At 55.7% G+C, this 20,507-nt stretch overlaps 1 protein-coding gene across 1 annotated transcript in view; it reads right to left on the bottom strand.

Annotated features, from left to right (window-relative positions):
- Positions 1 to 685: 685 nt before the first annotated feature.
- Positions 686 to 20,507, bottom strand: part of RASA3 (RAS p21 protein activator 3) — a 129,187-nt gene continuing 109,365 nt past the window's right edge. The window contains exons 13-24 of the mRNA XM_066380489.1: positions 20,179 to 20,253; positions 19,171 to 19,294; positions 17,662 to 17,768; positions 16,655 to 16,732; positions 15,061 to 15,138; positions 13,959 to 14,032; positions 12,966 to 13,072; positions 12,024 to 12,106; positions 7,985 to 8,193; positions 6,429 to 6,532; positions 3,580 to 3,763; positions 686 to 2,198 (exon numbers count right to left, since the gene is read on the bottom strand). Coding sequence (XP_066236586.1) covers positions 2,123 to 2,198; positions 3,580 to 3,763; positions 6,429 to 6,532; positions 7,985 to 8,193; positions 12,024 to 12,106; positions 12,966 to 13,072; positions 13,959 to 14,032; positions 15,061 to 15,138; positions 16,655 to 16,732; positions 17,662 to 17,768; positions 19,171 to 19,294; positions 20,179 to 20,253 — 1,299 coding nt within the window. The 3' untranslated portion in view covers positions 686 to 2,122. The remainder of the gene's footprint in view (positions 2,199 to 3,579; positions 3,764 to 6,428; positions 6,533 to 7,984; positions 8,194 to 12,023; positions 12,107 to 12,965; positions 13,073 to 13,958; positions 14,033 to 15,060; positions 15,139 to 16,654; positions 16,733 to 17,661; positions 17,769 to 19,170; positions 19,295 to 20,178; positions 20,254 to 20,507) is intronic.

Below are 20,507 nucleotides of genomic sequence, written 5' to 3'. Positions count from 1 at the left end.
AAGATGGATGGCCACCATCGCCGTAAGTCCTGTGGCTGCAGCACCCCCAGAAATGTCCGATTCTTCTCAGAACAGCCGACCCAGGTTGGAATTTAAAAAACAACGGTATGAAAACCAAATAGAGAAAAGAAAGGAATAATGAAATAATTAGGTGCATTCTTCCCCAGAGGGTAGGGTCTCCTAATGGAGCCACTGTTGAGCATCTGGCTCCTCCCTCTCCACCCTTCCAAGGACAGCAAACCTCTGCTCAAACGACACTGCAGGCCAGCAAGCTCCTGCTCCTCCTCTCTTGGGAGGCCGGCCTGTCTGGTCCTCAAGCACACAGCCCACGGCTGAGTCCTCAGACATCGCACACGACAGAGCCTGTCTCTCCCACCCTCCTCGAGCTGGACCCCCATCTCCATCCACACTGGAGGTTCCCAGCAGAACCTGCTCTCCTCACCGTGCCCGGCCCCCATCTTTCCATCCGAGATCAGCATGGTTTCCAGCTCAATCCAAAGCCCCACAGCTGGACCTGAACAGTCAGAGGGACCTCACTTGTCATCGGGGGAAAGCTCACCTGTCGTCAGAGGAACCTCACCTGTCATCACAGATAGCCGGCCAGCTCCCCAACTCCCCCTCACATACCCCTCATCTCCTACACGGGCAATTATCAGTGGGCACTTCTGAGAAACCAAGCCAGTCCTCAGAAAGAATAAAACGTCTGTTTTAATTGGCCAGTAAAATGCATCACAAATCATTAGTATCTTATAAACAAAAACATTAAGTTACAAATCCATGTTAAAAATTGCAGTTCGGTGCAGCCTAACAGCTGTGAGTCCCAAAGTTTATTTTTTGCAACATTTTTCTCCACCACTTTTGTGACAAGTACTGTTTGTTACTCTCAGCCCCCGAGACTCGGCCTGAGGAACAGTACTTGCAAACAAGGACAGAGCCGGGCACAAGGGCACGTGGTCCTGCGTGTTTGAACAGTGCTTTCCGAAGCCGGTGCCCGCAGCGACGAGGACGGTCTGGGGACAGTCAGCAGACAGTCCACACCCCCCTCCTACAGGCAGGACCCCCTCGCCCCAGTAGAAAGCAGCCTCCCCTCTTGCTTCCAAGGGCTCCACAGAAACATGGCGCAATACTGTTCTTGGGGCCTAGGGGGCGCGTGTGCAGCGGAGAGCCTCCCATTTCAACCTCAGAATTTCTACCCTTTCTTGGTTTTCTTTGGAAGACCTGTAACTAGCCTCCATGAGATGCACCCCATTCCCTTTTTCGCCCACCTGTGGCACCCTCCACTTTCATGAGTCCAGGTTTGGACGTTCCAAGTTATTTTTTAACAAAGAGCTAATTAAAAATGTTAAGAAAAACAGCTTGACAATAATGCACATTTCTATTTTTCAAACCTTCCCTTAACTTCCACAAGGGGTGGGAAATGTGGATTCTACTTTGAAGCCCCGCTGACAGCACAACAACACAGCTTGTTCTTGAAGTGGGGACTGGGCAGACACCCAGCTTGGCCAGTCAGCAGTTCAGGGGCCATCGGGGGCTGCGCACACGTCTCCGCAGCCAGCAGGTGTGACTCCACCCCGGGGAGAAAAGTATGAAAATACTCACTGCTAGGAACTCTCTGCCAAAGAACCCTGTACCCCTGAAATAGAAAGAGCATCCTCAAATTGGGATCTCCGTGTAGTTCTGCACATTCCGGCCACAAAACGGACCGTCCAACCAGGAACAACTGCAAAAGCTGAAACCGGGAGGCCACCTGCCTGTGAGCGCCGGGACAGCAGGCTCAGGAGAAGAACAGTGCTCCTAACGTCCTGGCCTGGCCCTGTGGAAGCGAAGGCTCCCAGCGCAGGCGCCACAGAGACCAGCAGAAGCAGTAGTGCAACGAGACAGGGGCCCTCGCTGAGAGGCCAGCTCAGGACACCTGCCCGCCAGCGTGAATAAAGTGCACAGCGACCGCGGAGACAGTCTCAGGGGTTCCATGAGCTAGACGCTTCTCATCCAGGCGGACGGAGAAGCCTGGATCCCGGGGATCCCTTCCTCCGCCTTCTTGTCTGTCTCCTTCTTCCGCAAACACTGCGGCTTTCCTGGTGCAGCTCATGGCGCCGTCCTGGGGCAGGACGTCCTCCAGACTTTAAATGGAATGGGTGGAGATCTCTGAGTGCTGCCTGATGTAGCTCTGAAAACTCTTATCTCCGATGGGGTGCTCCCTGCAGAGGGGAAACGGGGGAGAGGGGAAGATGAGGCACAGTCCCCTCCGTCGCAGGTGACCATCTGCACTTTCTAAAGAGCCCTTTTCCTATCTATATATGTGATGTGTATTCTTTGTAATAAATATGAGAAACAAAGACACACTCAAGAAGAAAGAATAAGCCCACAGCTGCCTGTGGAAGCACCCACTGAGACGCTGGACACAGTGTACATAGGTCATACGTGTGTGCGGAGAGGGGTGTGATGCACCCACATGTGTGTGGGAACCCTGAGCTCCATGAGGGCACGTGCTCCCTGCTGAACGCCTGCTCCCCAGGGTCCCAGGCGCTCGGTCCTGTGAGCTGCCTGAGCGCGGCACAGCCGGAGGTAGGACTGGGCTTCTCAGGCTGTTTTCGACCTACGGCTTTACCATGTTTAATAAAAGACAACATTTTTAGAAGGTCAGCGTGGGCTCTCCTGATGGAGGGGTGTTAAAGGGAATCTGGAGCATGCTGCGAATGTTTACAAAGCCAGGACAGGCTCAGCTGCCTAGTCTAGGAGCAGACTGATCAGCATCACCTGGGAGGTGTTTGCTGGGTGCTCAACCTGGTTGAAGCTGGCATCTCTCCCAGAGCCTCTGCCCTTCTCTTCTCTTTCCAGATCAAACTCACAGGAAGAAAGGAAAGTGGAGAGGGAAGGAAGAGGGAGGGAGGGAGGGAGAGAGGGAAGAGAATGACTCCCTACTAGAAGTCACCCTGTCCAAGGCTGTGTGGGTGAGTGGGCTCTCCGCAATGGTCCACAGGAATACCGGGCAGACAGGGAAAGGTTGGCAGAGAGGCTGACAGGGTGGCCTCTGAGCTCTGTTCTAGTCCTGTATGCTGGAACCCGGTGTGTCAACAGTTCCTGAGGCTCTCGTCACCCTCCATCCTTAGAGCGGCAGGTGAACTGCCTGTGGGCACAAGGCCAGCAGGGGGCGGAAGAGACACGGGCAGCCTGGCTGAGTCTGTAACCTCTGCACCCCAACCGGCCCCTCACAAGATGCAGGTGGGGCGCCCCAGAGCTGGCCTCAAAGGAGAGGAAAACGGTGCAGAACTTGCTGGGGGCTGTGCTGCTGGCCCAGGGGAGCCTAATTTTGAAAGTGAAAGAGCTGGGGAGGCAGGAGGGCAGAGGGACAGGGAAGTCAGGGGCAGGAGAGGTGCTGCTCCCAGGGCCCCGCCCAGAAGGCCCTGGAGAGGGAGGCGGAGCCCTGCTCTGAAGGAGCCGGAAGCCTGCCGTCCCCACGCCGCGCAGGGGGCTCTCGGGCGGGCCCAGCACCGTCCTCCCCGCTGGGGCTCCTGCAGTCTCTTCCCCAGCTCCCCACACCCCTGCCGAGACTTCCTGCACAGCCAGCTGCCTACTCACTGGCTTCCATACTTGGTCTTCTTGAACTTGTCCCTTTTGTACTGGGCGTGCTCCTGCTCCAAGGCCGAGACGCCAGCGATGACCTGCTTTAACGTCTTGTAGGTCTCCTGGGGGTCGTCGATGAGGAACGTGGAGTACTCCTCCTGCTCCGGGCCGTCGTACACGGATCTGCTCCCGCAGGCCTCTGCATCGTGGGGACAGGGCTGGAGGTCAGTGCCAGCGGGGCGCCCAGCCAGGCCGCTCCCTGGAAGTCCTCCGATATCCCCACGCGATGCTCCCAGAAACAGAAGCCGTCCCCACCAGTCCCACCGACACAGAGCACTGGAAGAGCCAGTGGGGCCAGAGCCAGGGCCCAGGACCTGCGGCCTCTGAGGGTCCAGTGCCCCCAAACCCAGGGCCCCCTCTCTGATCAGCCCTTCTCCTGGGTGACCTGCACCTGTCCACACCCCACCGGCTCACCAAGCCAAAAGAGCAGACGTCCTTCTGCTCCTGGACACTTGGCCAGGCTGGCTCAAGGGCCTGGGGGAACACACATGGTCCGCCTGGGGAGATGAGCTTGAGGACATCACCTCTCCATCAGTCTGTGCTAGCAGCTTCCTAAGACCTGCATCGCCTCACCTGCTCAGCAGCTAACCTTCTCCTCGGGCACCTCACTCTTGCTGAAGACCATGCTATGGCCTTTAGTCACCCACAGGAAGCATCCAATACCAGAACTGGACAGCCCCCCCTTCCTGTCCCCAACACCTGGTCCAAGCCCCTCTCATCCGTCCCCGAACACGGATGCTGGGCCCTATGCTCTAGGGCCACTGAGGGCCAGGTGGAAGACATGCCTGCAGGGCGCCTAGCCCCAGGTGAGCCAGCACCAGGGGGCGCCTTGCCCGCATCTGTACCGTTGGTTCATTATCACAGGAAGTCCTGGTGTCCACTCTACTGTCTTTACTTCCTACTCGGGAATATCGTACCTCTAATTGAAAAATCGTAAGTCTGTGCAAAGAAAAACTGAAAAGATGTAAAATTTCAGAGAAAGGGGGAGTGTGATATGAGCAAGATAAGGGGCTCTAAACATGAGGGATAGCAGAGCGAAGAGGAGGAATTGGAGGAGAAGTGAGAGGGGCCCCGGGCCCTCAGAGCACCGATTGCGGTCCCTGGAGCCAGACTGCCTGCTTTTCCTCCCCAGAGCCACGCTGGCAAGTGCTTGGCTCTGGGCAAGTGACTTACGCTCCAGAGCCACAGTTAACCCTTCTGGGAAATGGGAGACGCAAGGCTCCCGGCCCAGGACCCAGCACAAGTGTGAGCTGAGGTTGTTACTGTCATAAAGGTAGAGGGAGGGGACATATGCAGAGGAATGTCCCAGCCACCATGGACAGGTCAAGAGGGCTAAGACCCGACTAAGCAAATGTGTGAAGCTTGTTAAAGAAACAGAAACAAAAAGATCCTGCTCTCAGCCAGGACAGGCATCTGCAGCTGTGCAGCTGAGATGCTGAGGAGGGCTCACCGAACGCCCTGCCAGGAGGGACCAACGGTGGTGATGCTGATGAGGACGGGGCCCAGCGGCTGAGACCCAGCCCTGGTGGTGATGCTGATGAGGACAGGGCCCAGCGGCTGAGACCCAGCCCTGGTGGTGATGCTGATGAGGACGGGGCCCAGGCGGCTGAGACCCAGCCCTGGTGGTGATGCTGATGAGGGCAGGGCCCAGGCGGCCGAGACCCAGCCCTGCCGCGCCCTGGGCGCTGTGCTCACTGCCTCACGGAGTGTATTTCATTCGATCCTGCGATTAACCTAGTGGGGTCGGTGGCATTGCTGCCCCATTTTGCAGAAGAGGAATCGGGGCCTGCCCGGGGCCTGACGTGCCCAGTTTGTCTCATAGAGGATGCCAAAGCCGGATCTGCACTGAGGCCTGTGAATCCTGGAAGAGTCCCATCCCAGCGCTGGGAGTGGCCTGGGAGAGGCCGGGACCCTGGAGGAGGTCTGATGATGGATGGTGGGTACAGTTTTAACTGCTGAGACCATGAAGAAAGAGGAATCCATAAACCACCTATCAGATGCAAAATCCTTGAATGGACTGGTAAATAGATTATGAGCTAAGCTCAGGGAGGAGAAAATAAAACCAGAATGGATCATGACAAGCAGCCTGTGTTTCCTCTTTAATACGGTATACGAAATCAAGGTGTAGGAAGTGCCAAGTGTGTGTGCACTGATTTCAGCAAAGCAAGTGAAGCACCTTCACAAGCCCGGGAACAGGATGCAGCACTGGATGATGGGATAGTTACTCGTGTGGTTTGTGCTGACCAATCACGGCCCCAAGTAATAAATTGTTCCCCAAATAGATGCCTAACCTGAAGAAAGCTCTCAGAGATAACGCCGCCTGTAAACCAGGCAGGCTCAGGGGGCGTTAGGGGCTGATCTTGGAAATATCGTGGGTTCAGTTCCAGACCACCGCAATAAAACGAATGCTGCAATAAAACGAGTCACACTAACTCTTCAGTTTCCCGGTGCGTATAAAAGTCACGTTTCATTATGATCTAGTCCATTAAGTGTGCAAGAACATTATGTCTAGCAACATCAACACACATACCTCAATTAAGGTTATTTTATTGCTAAAAGATGCTAACTATCATGGGTTCCTTCTATGAGTGGTGATCTTTTTGCCGGAGGAGGGTCTTCCCTGGACGTTGCTGAAAACATCTTCTCTGGGAATCTTAGCAGAGCAAAGCACAAGGAGCTGAGGTCTGCCTGCACTTCCTAGTCATCGCTGCAGAGAGCTCCCTGTGTCCCCAGGACCCTGACCGGGCGTCCCCAACGCTGCCCGCACTCGGTGTGCCAGAGGCCGGGCTGCCTCCTGTCCTTACCCTGCATCTTCTCCAGTTTGCTCATGTACAGGCTGAACAGGGAGTAGATGCGCTCCGTCTCCCGGTCCCCGTCGATGTCCAGCTGGATGTTGGCTGGGAGGCCGCTGCCCGACACAGTGAGGAGAAGGGAACACACAATGCAGTTAATCACGGTGTTGATTTTTTTTAAAGATCACTATAGACCAGGGGTCCCCAAACTACGGCCCGCGGGCCACATGCGACCCCCTGAGGCCATTTATCCGGCCCCCCGCTGCACTTCCGGAAGGGGCACCTCTTTCATTGGTGGTCAGTGAGAGGAGCATAGTTCCCATTGAAATACTGGTCAGTTGGTTGATTTAAATTTACTTGTTCTTTATTTTAAATATTGTATTTGTTCCCTTTTTGTTTTTTTACTTTAAAATAAGATATGTGCAGTGTGCATAGGGATTTGTTCATAGTTTTTTTTATAGTCTGGCCCTCCAATGGTCTGAGGGACAGTGAACTGGCCCCCTGTCTAAAAAGTTTGGGGACCCCTGCTATAGACGATGGAGTGATCCAACAGTGAACTCATCCCCGGCAGGGGCTGGGGTCTCTGTGGGGTTTGTGAAATAATTCACAAGCATTGAGAAGTGACTGTCTCCAATCTGGGGGACTGACTGCAGGTGTCTGAGGACCCACAGGTCTGCCAGGACAGCAAGCACACCAGGCAGACCTACTGTGCTGTGAACAGAGATGGCCTGGAGTGGAAACAGCCCTGCACGCGGGCGTGAGCCCTGAGTGTCGGTTGGCTGTCTCAGGTAGGGACAGGCGGGTCCTCTCTCCTTCCTGGGGCTACGGTGGGCTCCCATGTCTGCCTGAGGGTACAGCAGGGGCCCTCCCCCCAGACACAGCACCCAGCCTCTATGGGGAGACGGGATGGGGCTCGGTCACAGACACCTGGGCAGGACCCGGCAGGGGGTCACCTCAAATCTTAGCTCCTCTGTCTGTTTCTATTCCCACCTCCAAGAGCTTTGGGGGAGTTTGTTATATTCACAACCACAACAAACAGCAGTTGTCACTGTTCTCACAACTGTTCTCCCATGCACAAGGACTGGCCAAGCTTGAGTGACCCAGGCCTCCTTCCAGCATGAAGATGAGCCACTAATGACCTCCAGGGGGCCCCCAGCTCATGGTGGGGCTGGACAAGAAGGGCTGCCTCAGTTTCCAAAGGAGGGAGGGCGTCGGTTAGAGAAACCAGAGGGGGTATAATCAGGAGGGGCGACTAGTCCCAGATTCTTCATAGAAGAAACAAGACAGTAAAACCTGCCCTGGGGGTCTTCTCTCTGCATGGAGCCCCCTCTTTCATTGCCCACCTACTTCCCAAAGATGGCTGTGACCTCCAGCGGGGACAGCAGAGCCCACGAAGGCTTGGGGCTCCTGGGCAATTTAGAGAACAGTCCTGGAGACTCAACCTGCATGCGCACAGTTTGCTGAGTGGGTGGGGACTGCGTTTTAGCCGGGTGCACAAGCCAGATAACTAGGCTTGGCCGCCCTGGGCGGCTGGGAGGGCCCAGGAGGCCCGGCAGGCGCAGCCCTACCCGGTGCAGGGGGAGCAGCCCGGGGCCGTGTCCGAGGAGGCCCTGCAGCACAGCCAGTGGCCGTTGAGGTAGGCGGAGGGGTGGTAGACGGTGAGGCGCTTCTTGTTGCACTGGCTCACTTTGGTGAGGATGTCGATCCAGGCCTTGGCCTCCACACAGTTGTTGGCCTGGATGTACAGCGCTCGCTCGGGCTGGATGACCTGGAACATCTGAGGAGACAGAGACCGGGCTCGGGGGACCGTCCAGCAAGAACCACGGGGCTCGTTATCTCCGGCCTGGACCCAAAGGTTATTATCTTCAATGCCTAAAGCCCAAGGGGTGCAGGGAGAGGGTCTGAAACTGATTTAGGGGCCCAGACAAGTCCAGTGGGCACAAAGGGCTTTCTGCTGCCCTTGAACTTGAAAACAGAAACCGAAGTCCTCCCTCTGGAGGACACAGGAGCAGTGGGAGCCACGGGAGACTGAGAAGGCCAACGTGAGCCAGAGGTCACCCACAGCCAGCCTGGCCGGGGCACTCCACTTCCTGGGGCATCAGGGGCCTCCGTTTGAAAAGCCAGAGGGCAGCACTGCCTGTCCCTCCCATGGGAACTCCTAAAGCTGGCCCTGGCTGTCACATAAATGGACTGGCTTCTTTGGGACCCCTTCATTTTTTTATGGCTGTTTTACAATCATTTTTCCTCTCTAAATGTATATCTAGCTTTCTCATAGGTATAGTCTTGCTTGCTTTCTTACCACATTACATTTTTTTAGTTCTTTTTTTATTTTAAAGATTTTATTGATTTTAGAGAGAGGGGAAAGAGAAAGAGAGAGGAGAGAGAAGAGAGAGGAGCAAGAAGCATCAACTCATAGTAGTTGCTTCCCATATGTGCCTTGACTGGCCAAGCCCAGGGTTTCAAACCAGCAACCTCAAGATTCTAGGTAGATCCTTTATCCCCTGCGCCACCACAGGCCAGGCTGGGCCCCCTTATTTTTTAAGCAGAGCTGGGCTTCTGGGCAAGGTACATCAGAGCTCATCTTGCCCACCTGTCTGTCCTCATCCCCAGAGCCCTATTTGGGGCTCTCTCTCTCTCCCCACTGACCACTTTGGGGATTCTTCATCCTCATTTCAGACAGGGCGGCTCTCAGAGCCTCCACTGCCACCCCTGCCGTTCTTATTTATTATTCATTCAACAATCATTCCTGAGTAACAGGTACTGTCCTAGGTCCTGGGTACACAGTGTGGGTGGAGAGTACCTGCCTTCTTGAGCTTCCAGCAAGCAAGAGAAAGTGAGCACAGAGTGCAGGGTGGTGTAGCCTAATGGGGGGCAGGTCAGTATGGAAGGCCCTAAATAAACAATTCTCCAGCTGGGATCAGAGGACGAATAAGAGTTCATTAAGCTGAGTGGGGAAAGCAGGAATGGCCACTGTCCCAGGCAGCAGGGCCAGCAGGTGCAAAGGGTCTAGCAGGCGTCCCCAAACTACGGCCCGCGGGCCGCATACAGCCCCCTGAGGCCATTTATCCGGCCCCCCACCGCACTTCCGGAAGGGCCACCTCTTTCATTGGTGGTGAAAGGAGCACTGTATGTGGCGGCCCTCCAACGGTCTGAGGGACAGTGAACTGGCCCTCTGTGTAAAAAGTTTGGGGACCCCTGGTAGAGTATCGGGGGGGTGGGGGTTGTCAGTGCTCCAGCAGGAGCGGTTCAATGGCACACAGAAGTGGGTGACCAGGGCAGGTGGGCAGGCAGAGCCCTAGAGGGCGTGAGGGCAGGTCAGGAGTCAGGATGTCAAGGAAAGAGGACAATGACCTTTTCCAAGGGGTGGTGGTGTGCACCAAGAGCGGGAAGGAACAGGAGTCTGTGGGAGAAGGAGCCGTGAGCCCCAGCTCCTGAATGTATGATCGGGGCTCATTTCCAGAGACCGACGTCCCCCTGTCCCACCTGGCACACGCACGCACTGTCACCCAGACCTCCCACTGCCTGAGTCTGTGCAGGGCTTCCGTCCCAGTGGAGGAGAGCCTCTAGAAGGATGTATTTTGCCCTAACTGTCCTCGCAGCCCCTGCAACAGGGCTCGGAACACAGTAAACCTTCAAAACTGGAACAGGACATTAGCTTAGTGGTTAGTGCCATGGGAAGCTGGCTGTGAGGAAGGCAACAGGAAAAAACAGGCTGATGAATAAATGATGCTAAAATTAGGAAATCATTCTAAACCTAAATTAAGGGCTCGACGGGACAAAACAGCTCACAGCTGCTTCCAGGACACCTTTCCCCCTTGCGTCCTCCCGTGGACGTCTGGGAAGGCCGCCGGCTGAGGGCACAGCGCTCCCAGCCCCCCGTCCTGGAGAGGGGAGAGGGGGGGCGCACACTACAGGAAGCAGCCTGCAGAGGGTGCAGGCCAGCCACCTCCTGGAGCAGGTGCAATGGGGCGAACATCCCTCAGGTCCAGGGGGAAAAAATCCACATCCGCCACAGGACCGTCAGCTTGCCCAAGAAACGGCCTCAAATAGTCCTGGGAGAAGGACAAGGAACTGAGTTAAGAAAACAGGGCAGGGGGAACAGGAGCTACTGTCCACTGGCTGAGTGTCCGGGGTGGGGGCCCCTCCTCACACCTCCTCACCCCTCCTCACAGCCTGCTGGGCAGATGATCTCACACCCAGACAGAGATGGAAGCACCTTGTGACTCTTCAGCCCAGCCCAGCCAAAACAGATGCACAGTGTCCCCCACGGACCCAGTGTGGCCTGAGGCACCTCCTGAACACCAGACCAGGGAGCTGTGCCAATGAGGGAGGGGCAGGCAGACACACAAGGAGAAGGAGAGGATGGGCCGGCTTCCCTGTCAGCTTCCGAGAGGCACAGCCTGACACGAGGTCCTGTTCTGTAAACCGTGAACCTGGCGTCCGCCGCAGAGCCTGCTGAGAGAGGCCATGCTGCTGGTGCAGAGAAGCAGCGTGCAGGGGAACACGGTGTCTGGAGAAGCAGGCCGTCCCTCCAGGGCAATGAGGCTCCAGCCCCTGAATAAGACGGGGCCCTGGGAGTCCTTACAGTTCTAACAAACGAATGAACCAGCCTCCTTGGGGGAGGAGAAAAAGCTATGCACAGTAGAAAGCCAACAAAAAGCAGTGAGGACCCTGAAAACGGTGGACCCGGAAAGTCATCGTGGATGGGGAAGAACTGGAGGAGGAACAGGATTATGACACGGTTTAGAATCTCTCCCCATGAGTCCCTGATTAACTGTGAGCCATGCCTCCGGACAGGATGCACCAGCAACACAGGGCGCCTCTGGGAGTCCCAATAGAACGCATGGCCCGAACATACCCGGTGGACCGCCTGACACACCCAAGTTGAGGGATGTCCACCCAAGCTGGCCTGTGTGCTTCAGAAATGCCAAGGCCACGAAACAGGGGTGAAGACAGAGGAATGTCCCAAATTAAGGTGACAACAGAGAAATAAAGGGCCATGTGGCCCTGGGTGGCCTGGGAAGAGAACCGCAGCTACAAAGAATGTTACTGGGACAATCGGCAGAATTCAAACACGGGCCGTGGATTAGAAGAACCATCGCATGAGTGCTGGGTGTCCTGACTTTGGTAACTGTGTGAAATGATAGAAATGCCCTTGTTTTTAGGAAATGCACTGAAGTGTTTATATGGTTCAGGATAAAAAGTGTGCCCACTATACATGGGGAGGACCAGTGACTGTGTTACGAGACATGGGAGGTCCTTGTTCTAGTCTTGTGACCTTTCTGTAAGTTCAAAACTAGGTCAAAATAAAAAGTTTCAAAGAAATTCCACATGGTCCCAGAGCCAGCCCCTGGTGTCCTTTAACAGAGGGTCCCTGGGCACCCAGAGCCACCAGGGAAGCCACCTTCCAGCGGGTTCTGCCTGCCCCGGCCGAGCGGGCAGGGGAAGCCGGCCTGCTTTCCTCCGAGGTTCTGAGGCTCAGTGACGCCGTGCCCTGCGTACACTCAGGTGACGTGGGGCCCCCACGAGGAGAAGCAGGGCGGTGAGGTGTCAGTGGAGAGGAGAGAGAAAGCCCCAGAAGAGCACGCCTAGAGATGGTGCACTCACATTCTTCATCTTGAAGGACTCCTCCTCCAGTCTCTCCACTGCCAGAATGTTCTCGATGGGAATGCTGTAGAGAGGCTGGTCTCCTGCGGCAGAGAGGGGTTCATGAGCGGCCGGGCCCAGAGCCGGCGCTAGGTTAGGAGGAGGTATCGGGGTCTCCCTTTTTAGGCGAGAAGGCTAAGAAACTGACAGGGCACAGGCATCAGGGGGCCGAGGGTCAGTGGTTACTACAGGCCTGGAAATGGGTTCTTTGTGTTCACGGAAAAGTGAGCCTCAGGCACTCGCTCCCAACAACCCCTAACACTTACACCCATCAGGACACTAAAGCCTCTGGTCATACACTGTCCCCAGGACAGTGTCCACATTTTTACGGGGAGAAATTTCTCAGCAGTCCATGATCTAAGTCTGAGCCATTTCAGATCCAGGAGAACACAGGCAAAATAGGACAAGACGACCACTGCCCGGTGAGACCCTGAGTCCTACACCCGGAGGCTGGGACCTGCCCGTGCCCCTCCCACTCCCGCCAGGCGCCCCCCCACTCCCGCCAGGCGCCCCCCCCTCACTCCCGCCAGGCGCCCCCCCCCACTCCCGCCAGGCGCCCCTCCCACTCCCGCCAGGCACCCCCCCCACTCCCGCCAGGCGCCCCCCCCTCACTCCCGCCAGGCGCCCCCCCACTCCCGCCAGGCGCCCCCCCTCACTCCCGCCAGGCGCCCCCCCCCACTCCCGCCAGGCGCCCCTCCCCCTCCCGCCAGGCCCCCCCCCCCCCCCCCCCGTGGGTGCCTCCCCTGCTCTCCTGTTTAAGGCAATGGCTGGCTCTAAGGAACATCTGTTCTTAGTTTCAGCCCAGGAAAGCAGACAGTGCCCCCACGGGGGCTTAAACAAGGCTTTGGTCCCTCAGGATAAAGGGATGTGAAAAGAAGGAAAAAGTGAACTTTTTTGTGATACCTTTGCTTTTCTGGTAGGTAAATTCATGATTTGTCAGGCGGAACCACCTTTTCTTAAAATTCTTCATCCCAAAGCGCTTCCGTCCTTGCGCCCTCTTAATCATGAACCTATTGTGAACAGGATAGGATGGTGGTGAATGTCCTACGGCTCCGGGGGCAGGTGCCACATGGCCCTCACTGCCCTGCAGCCCAAAGGCACGTCTGCAAAATCAAAATAACCCGCCACTCATGCGCCTGTGGTACCCAGTGCAGACTGTGGATTTTTAATATCTTCTCATTTTATTTCCAAGTGATAGGATTAAAAAACCAAAAAGCCAATGTCTGTACCTTAGAAAAAAGTTTAGTCCCCCCCCTACTGGTGTTAACTTGAAATTACAAGTTGGTGATGACCGTGGGTTTATTAGACCTCCATCAAAGCAGCCACCCCCTACCCATCTCCCCATCTCCCCATCTCCCCGAAGATGCTGACGAGCCGCCCCTCAAGGGCAGGTGCCGGCAGTGGGCTCACAGAGCGGAGCAGTGTGGAGCTCCAGCGGTGTGGAGGTGCTGCTCTGTGACCAGTGCTGTGCTTTAGGGTCTCTGGACAGACACTGCAGGAATGAGGGGCTGACGAAGGAGAAGGTAAGGCCTTGAACGCAGGTGTGAATGAGCCAGCTGCGCACGAATGCCTGACTATTCGGGCGTCATTTAGTTTCTCACTCCCCTTTCTTCCCAATGATGGGCATTTCTCCACTTCCAATTCAGCAGTGAACAGGCACAGAGAGATAAAAGTAAACCACGCCATGTTCAGACATGCCCTGGGGGCTGTCTTGGAGGGTTTAAGAGTGGTGGGCCGAGGCCACGCTTCTCCTGGCCTCAATGGCCCCGAAAGCTCTGGGCTGCCTGCCACCTGGGGGACCAGCCCGCGGGCAGAGGCAGACCGCTCCGCGAGGCAGACCGGAACACCCCCGCCTGCACTTCTCTCCGCCCGCCCAGCCGTGCTCGCCAGCCTTACCCCTCCTTAAGCAGGATGGGCTGCTCCACGCTCTTGGGGTCTCTTCTCCCAGAGGACGAGATCAAGTCTAAGAACTGCAGCGGGAAAGAAACCAGGTTATTGAAAGGGGAAATGACACGCGGCATACATTCATTCTTACGTAGAAATGATGCTGCAGGACGCTTTGTGGCCCTTCCTGACACCCACAGAGGGAGGCGTGTCTGGGAGGCAGGTGCCGGGGCAGCGCGTCCTTCTCTGAGAACCACGGGGACTCTGAGCTGGTCTCCACTGCTGCTCAGAAGCTTCCGGCCCCCACCCGGCCCTCCCGCCAGCTCCTCCGTCCCTCCGGCTCCTCTGGGGAAGGTCTCCCTGCACCCCCAGCTGTTACTCGGCCTGAAGGGCTGCCAGGCTTCCGGTGACACCTGGAGCAGTCTACCTGCACTTGAACAGGTGACCTGAGCAGCACTGCAGGCTCTCCTCCCTGGCCATCCTCACCGCCCAGGAGCCCTCTCTTGTCTGCTGGGGTGGGGTGGCAGCGAGGGTTGGGGCTGCCCACTCAAGCCAACTGTCCCATGGCCTGTCTGGATTCCTTTCATCGAGAGGTGGCTGCCTCCAGCTCCTCTCCCTTCCTGCTCTTCTAGGTCATGGTTTTTGAACAATAAATACATATGATTGCTTCTAAATGGAAGAAACAAAGCTTAAGCATCCAGAAGAGTTTCTCTCCAACCATGCTGTTCTTAGCTCTTGGTCTGGGGCCCTAGGCTCTGTGACTCTGCAGGACATGGGAGTTTGTGAAACAAAAGGAAAAGATGTTCTATGAAGGTGTGATGCTCAGTCACTTAGAGAAAGAAATTAGATACAAAAATGATGAGGGCCCCCCCTAATCATCAGATTCCAAAGAAGAGTGATGGAGGAGGAGTTTACGGCAGCCCCGAGTGAAGAGAGTCCTGGCTGGGGGGGGGGGGGGGGAGCTGCCTGATACTGAGAATGGAGCCAACGGTCGGAACTGCTTCAAACGGCAGCGAGTGGTCAATTTTATGACCATTCAAATTTAAACTCAGTTTCTAAAAAAGCAACTCTGTTTCTTAGACACAACATAAAACGGTGGGGGATTGCTACTTACATTTTTTACTGCATCAGCATATTTCTGTTCATTGAAGAATTCATAAAATGCAGCCATGTAGGATTCCTTAAAGCTGGCCTAAAATGAAACAGGGGTCACTTAACAAAGGCCCACAACCCAAATCTGAAAACTCTATAGAGGCATGGACTATACAAGCCTCGGTCATGGTAACTAAACCAAAGGAAGATGCTAGGTATTGCTGGGGGCATAGGCGCTGCCCCCAAAGTTTAGCCCGGGTACAACAGTACTGAAATCACAGAAGCATGCTAAAATGTTCACAGGAGAGGAATTCCACTTAAGTGGAGTTTTTAAAAGCTAGCTATATGGGGGGAGAGGGGTCCTCGGTGAGTTCTTTGTTACAAACAGCTCAACACCCTTCCACGTGTGGTCGGTAACATCTGGGTCCACGAAATTGACATTGCACCCAGATGTGGCCGCTGGGATGGAGCCCAGTCTGCGAGCCGAGGGGAATGGACAGGAGTCGGGGCAAGTGCAGGTACTCAAGAGGGGTCTTCAAACAATCATTCCTGCTGCCCTTCCCTATTTAACACTGTTTGCATGTTTAGGCCACTTTGCTAGTTCTGGATATGAAAATGAGGTGGGTTTTGACCAGACCCTCTGACCTGGCAGGTGCCTGTTTATCTGAATTTCCAGCCAGTGAAAGCTGGGGTTGATGGATAGAGGAAAGCAATCAGCGCCCGTCAGCCTGCCTGTGAGCACCGTACACCTCTGACTTCACTCTGATCCAGAGAGAGCCAAGCACTGGCCCCAAAGGGGGGCTGCTTGCCTGCAATGACGGGACCCACAAAGGATACAACGAGGCGGTCTGGGGTGAGGGCTTCTGTGAACCCTGCTCAACCCCTTCCAGACAGAAGGGGAGGTTTCATTCCACCTGGGTCAGCCCGTCCATGGTCAGAACCAGCGTCTGGCTCAGCCCCCAGGAAGGAGGCCGCCTCGTTCTGCATATCACTACCTGCACACGTTAGCTCCCAACATCCTCAAAACTGCTTGTCATGAGGCATGTTCTTAGGGCCCCGGAGCCTGGGGTAGGCCCTCACGGTGCCCTCAGCACCGAAATCCAGCCTGAGGCGAGCGACAATGAGGGCGAAACACAGATCAGTCAACAAAAGGGGTCAGATGAGCACGGAGCCCAGGGACCGAAAGGAGTAGGCTGCTGGCTGCGTGTGGACGGGCCCTCCGGTCACCAGGCAGTGACTGAACTCTCCTAAGACACAGCCGCCCTCGGATACTCACGGCCGAGGCCACCGCCAGCTTGCCACAGCAGGGCGATGGCAGCTGCACTGAGGAGACTCCGTCTCTGAACCCACACAGAGGCGTGGACGTGTTAGTCATCCTCTAGGTGACAATAACGTACCACGTGCCATCCTCAGTTTCCCAGCAAAAGGCTGAGGTCCACAGCTCACCAGTGGAAAGAGGAGCTTGGACAGGGCTGGACTGTTCTACCTCCTTCCCTGGTTGGTAGGAATGCCTGGCTGCTTGTATTGCTCTTTATCCTTATAATTGCATTAAACACACACTCTCTCTTGTGTTAGAAAAAAAAAAAAAAAAAAGATGATTAAAAGAAGTGACTTACAGACTTGGACTTGGATAAGCTGCCAAGAGTTTGAATAGTCTTTGAGATAAGGGTCAGCGTCCTAGATGTCTGTGGGTCCTGTCAGACGGGGATGAGAAATGCAAGGTTCGTTTCACTTTTACAGAAATGTTGTGATTGAGCCCAGAATCACACAGCCGACAGAGTAAACGACGTCACCTAAAAGCTGGACGGCAGGGGCATGTTGTCCGTGAGCGAACAGTAAACACGCAAACACTGGCTTCGGAGAAGTTCATGTGCACCCTTCTACTTTATGGTCTGGGAGTTGCTAACAGTGCGGGCTCTCAGTCCCCAGGCCCCAGACCCCCACATTTCCACAAAGCGCTGGACAGTCCCCCAAAAGGCAACATGTGAAAAAGGTCTGTTGGAAACCAGAGCTCTGGGTCCAACGTGCAAAAGGAGCGTCTTCAACTTAGCAGCATCCCTGCCCGGTTACTGTCCCCGCCTGTGTCTCCCAGGTCACCCATCTCACCTTCACGTGATTTGGAAGTTTAATTTAAAACCAGCAGAAACAGGAATGGGACCATCACCCTCAAATTCCCTGACCTTGGACTTTTTGTCAAGCACTGTCCCCACCTGGCACTCTTTTTGCTGATGCACCACTAACATCAGCTCCGTGAAAGCTCAGAACCTGGCACATGGTGGGCGCTCAATAGACACTTGTTGATTGATTGAATTAATGACTGAATATACACAAGATAAAAAACACTCATTTTCCCCTGTGGTGGGAGGAGGAAGAACATAATAGCAGTCAGCAGTTAAAACCTGGCCACACCATCCATGTTTTAAGACACAATTTAGGCAAGTCGCTCAACCTTCCCATGGATGAAGAAGTTAAGAGCGCGTGACACATTCACAACCCGATGACCACAGAATGGCTGTCTCTCTCGCCGCCCCACACCGGACACGGAGTGCCTGGCCCAAGCCTGGCGCCACCTGCCAGGGCGGGAGGACTGGTTTCCCAGGGTACAGGGCTGGTGCTCACTTACTGTGTGGTGAGGCGTGAGCTGGAAGAGGTTGGGGGACAGGATGGCGGGAGCAAAGAACCTCAGGAAGATGAAGCTGCTCACCGCCGTGTACCTCACGTCCAGGTCATCTGTAGCCGGGACACAGAGAGAGCAGACTCAGTGGGGCTTTCTGCAGGGGTCGGCCGTGGACCGGGGCAGGGGCTGCAACCCGCAGCCTCCGCTCCTCCCGAGGGTCTCCCGGGGGCAGGGGTGCTGGCCTGCAGCCCTCCCCTGGCCACACTGTCTCTCTCCTTCCTGTCTCTCCACCTGTCTCTCTGCCTCTGTCTCCACCTCTCCATCTCTCTCACCCTTTCTCTCTCCCCCTCACTGTTACTAAAAGCTCACCACCACCTGGCGGTTGGGCTGTAACAGACATCACCTGCTCACCGGGCCCTGGTGACCTGACAGGGAGATGGCTCATTATCGGGAGGCTAACTCACATCTTGAGTGAGAGGATATGGTTTGTTTATTACTTATTTCCATCTTATTCCAAAGCAGATCAGAGGTTTGGTGAGCTTGGTAACTGCCCACCCCAGACACTAGATGCTTGTCGGTCCTAGGAGCCCGAGCTCTCTGGAATCGGGAGGTCCTGGCCCAGGCTCTGCTGCTGGAGGAGGCTGAGCTGCCCAGCAGGTGGAGGGAAGGGGCCGGAGCTCACCCTGGGGCCTTCTGTCTAGTCCACAGGGTCTGCTCTGGGGGCCTGGAGGCCGAGGTTTTACAATTCCCCAAGGCAGCAGGTCACACCTGGGCTGACCCATGGACTCCCAGGGATGAATAAAGTGGGTCAGAACAGTGCCTGCTGGACCAGACAGGGGCCAGGTACCAACCGGCTCCTCCCTCAGCCTTCCAAGACCTGGTCTGAGCCGGTGAGTGCCCTGCATCCAGGTCCTGAGTTACCCACCCCACCAGGGTGGGATGCCTTTGCTTTGCCCACAGGAAGGTCTGCCACAGTAGCTCCAGGTGCCTCCCCGAAGAATCAGCATAATTAACAAGGGGGGCTCAGCCCCGGGACCCTTCCAGTCCCAGTTCCCCAAAGGGCTCATCCTGTCTTTCTTGCAAATGCAGCCAGGCAGAGTCAGATGGCACAGAGCACTGAGTGGCACCATGATGGACCGCGGCAAGAATGCCGGAGACCTGGAAGGGCAGCCTCCTGCCTGCAGAGGCCCAGACCCGGAGAAGTGAACGCCGTGTCCCAAATAAACCAGTGACGAAGCTCGGCCAGCCGCCTCTGCCCGGGGCTGGAGCCCTAGCTCACCCAGGGACAGGTGCGGACAGACACCAGGGAGCACTGCCTGGCAGGACACAGATGAGGGATGTCCTCTGGGCACCATGTGCTGACATCTGAGGCCCGGTCCAGTGGCTACATTAGAACCGTCCTCTGCAACGTCCCTTCCTTGCTTTGAAAGGTCTGGCCCGGAGGAAGGGAAGCACCCAGTGGGGGGCCGGGGGTGTTTTCTGCTGGCATGAGCGTAGTAGCCACAGAGGACTCACCCTGGAAGCGCTTGGCAGCCGCCTCTCGGAGGGAAAAGAAAATGTCACACATGACAGTCGGGCAGCTGACCCCCGACTTGGTGATGACATTGAAGATGCGGTCGACGTACTGCCGCAGGTTCTCCTGCAATGAGACGTGGGTGGGGCACCCCACGGTGCTTATCTGGACGCAGCCCTGTCCCCAGGCTGCACAGAGCACCTCGGCCGCCCCAGGGAGGGAGCGGGTCCACAGCCAGGGGCCGGCTCGGAGCAGCCGGGGAAGCCGCGGCAGCAAAAGATATAATCCCCATCACGACTAAACAACAACCCGTCTTAAAACACGTGCTGAGTAGTTATAATAATTCTTATGGCACAAATAACTGGAGTTAAGGGATACATGGAAAAGCCACATCGTGTCCCCCGCCTCCATGCCTGACCTTATTAACTAAACACAGAAGTCAAATTCACAGAAATGTAAGCTCCCAAAGACGAGACTCCTGTCTCTCTTTTTTAAAGATATGACAAAGTCCTAGCATGATCTGGATGAAGAAAACATTAAAAAAAAAAAAAAAGACTACTATATTAGAGTAAAGTATCAAAATTAGGGGGCTTTGCTTTTTAAGAAACAGCTCTGGGAACAGCCAGGTCTGGGACCCGTTTGTTGAGAGGAGAGAGGATGGGCGGGGAAGGCTGGTCAAGCTGGTCAGGCTACCTCGATGGAGGGGTGGAGGCTGGCGGGGCGACCCCGGGTACCCCAGGAGGGGAAGGGGCAGGACTGAGTGTGGCACCACAGAGTGATGCGAAGTCAGCAGGAAAGACATCAAGAGCAAAGAAAGATGGTGGCCCATCGTTGACCAGGGCTGGTCACCTGACACCGGGTAAGTCAACCCCTGTAACCTCAGGCCCCCGGAGGCGCCCTTGCAGAGCATGCCCCACCCACCCTGACACTCCCAGGTGTCTAGGTGCCAAAACCCCTCATGACAGTGACTGGCTCTGGAAAGGGTTTGTGGACGAACCAGAACCCCTTACCATGTTGTTTTCAAGGTTTTCACCATCTTTTAACTTCACAGGGTCAATTTCACAGGATTTGTGGCTCTGGCATATCTGGAAAGAGTGTTTACAACAAGCAGTGGGTGAGACAGACCCCAGAAGCACGGTGGGGGGGGGGGGTTAGCGGTGTCAGGTTCAGAGACAGACTGAGCCCTGCTCAGGAACCAGCTGCCCACAGGTCACCGCCTGCTCGGCCCGTGGGAGGGGCAGCGGCCAAAGACACTGGGCAGCGTGCAAGGCCCAGTTCTGTGGGAACGGGACCTGTTTGACGGTCCTGCATGAGCTCACACGGAGTCAGGCATCATAAA

This window comes from Saccopteryx leptura, chromosome 4 (genome assembly GCF_036850995.1).
Source record: "Saccopteryx leptura isolate mSacLep1 chromosome 4, mSacLep1_pri_phased_curated, whole genome shotgun sequence".
NCBI classification, from domain to species: domain Eukaryota; kingdom Metazoa; phylum Chordata; class Mammalia; order Chiroptera; family Emballonuridae; genus Saccopteryx; species Saccopteryx leptura.
The sequence above is the reverse complement of the archived record's forward strand: the minus strand, read 5'-3'. Positions and strand labels throughout refer to the sequence as shown.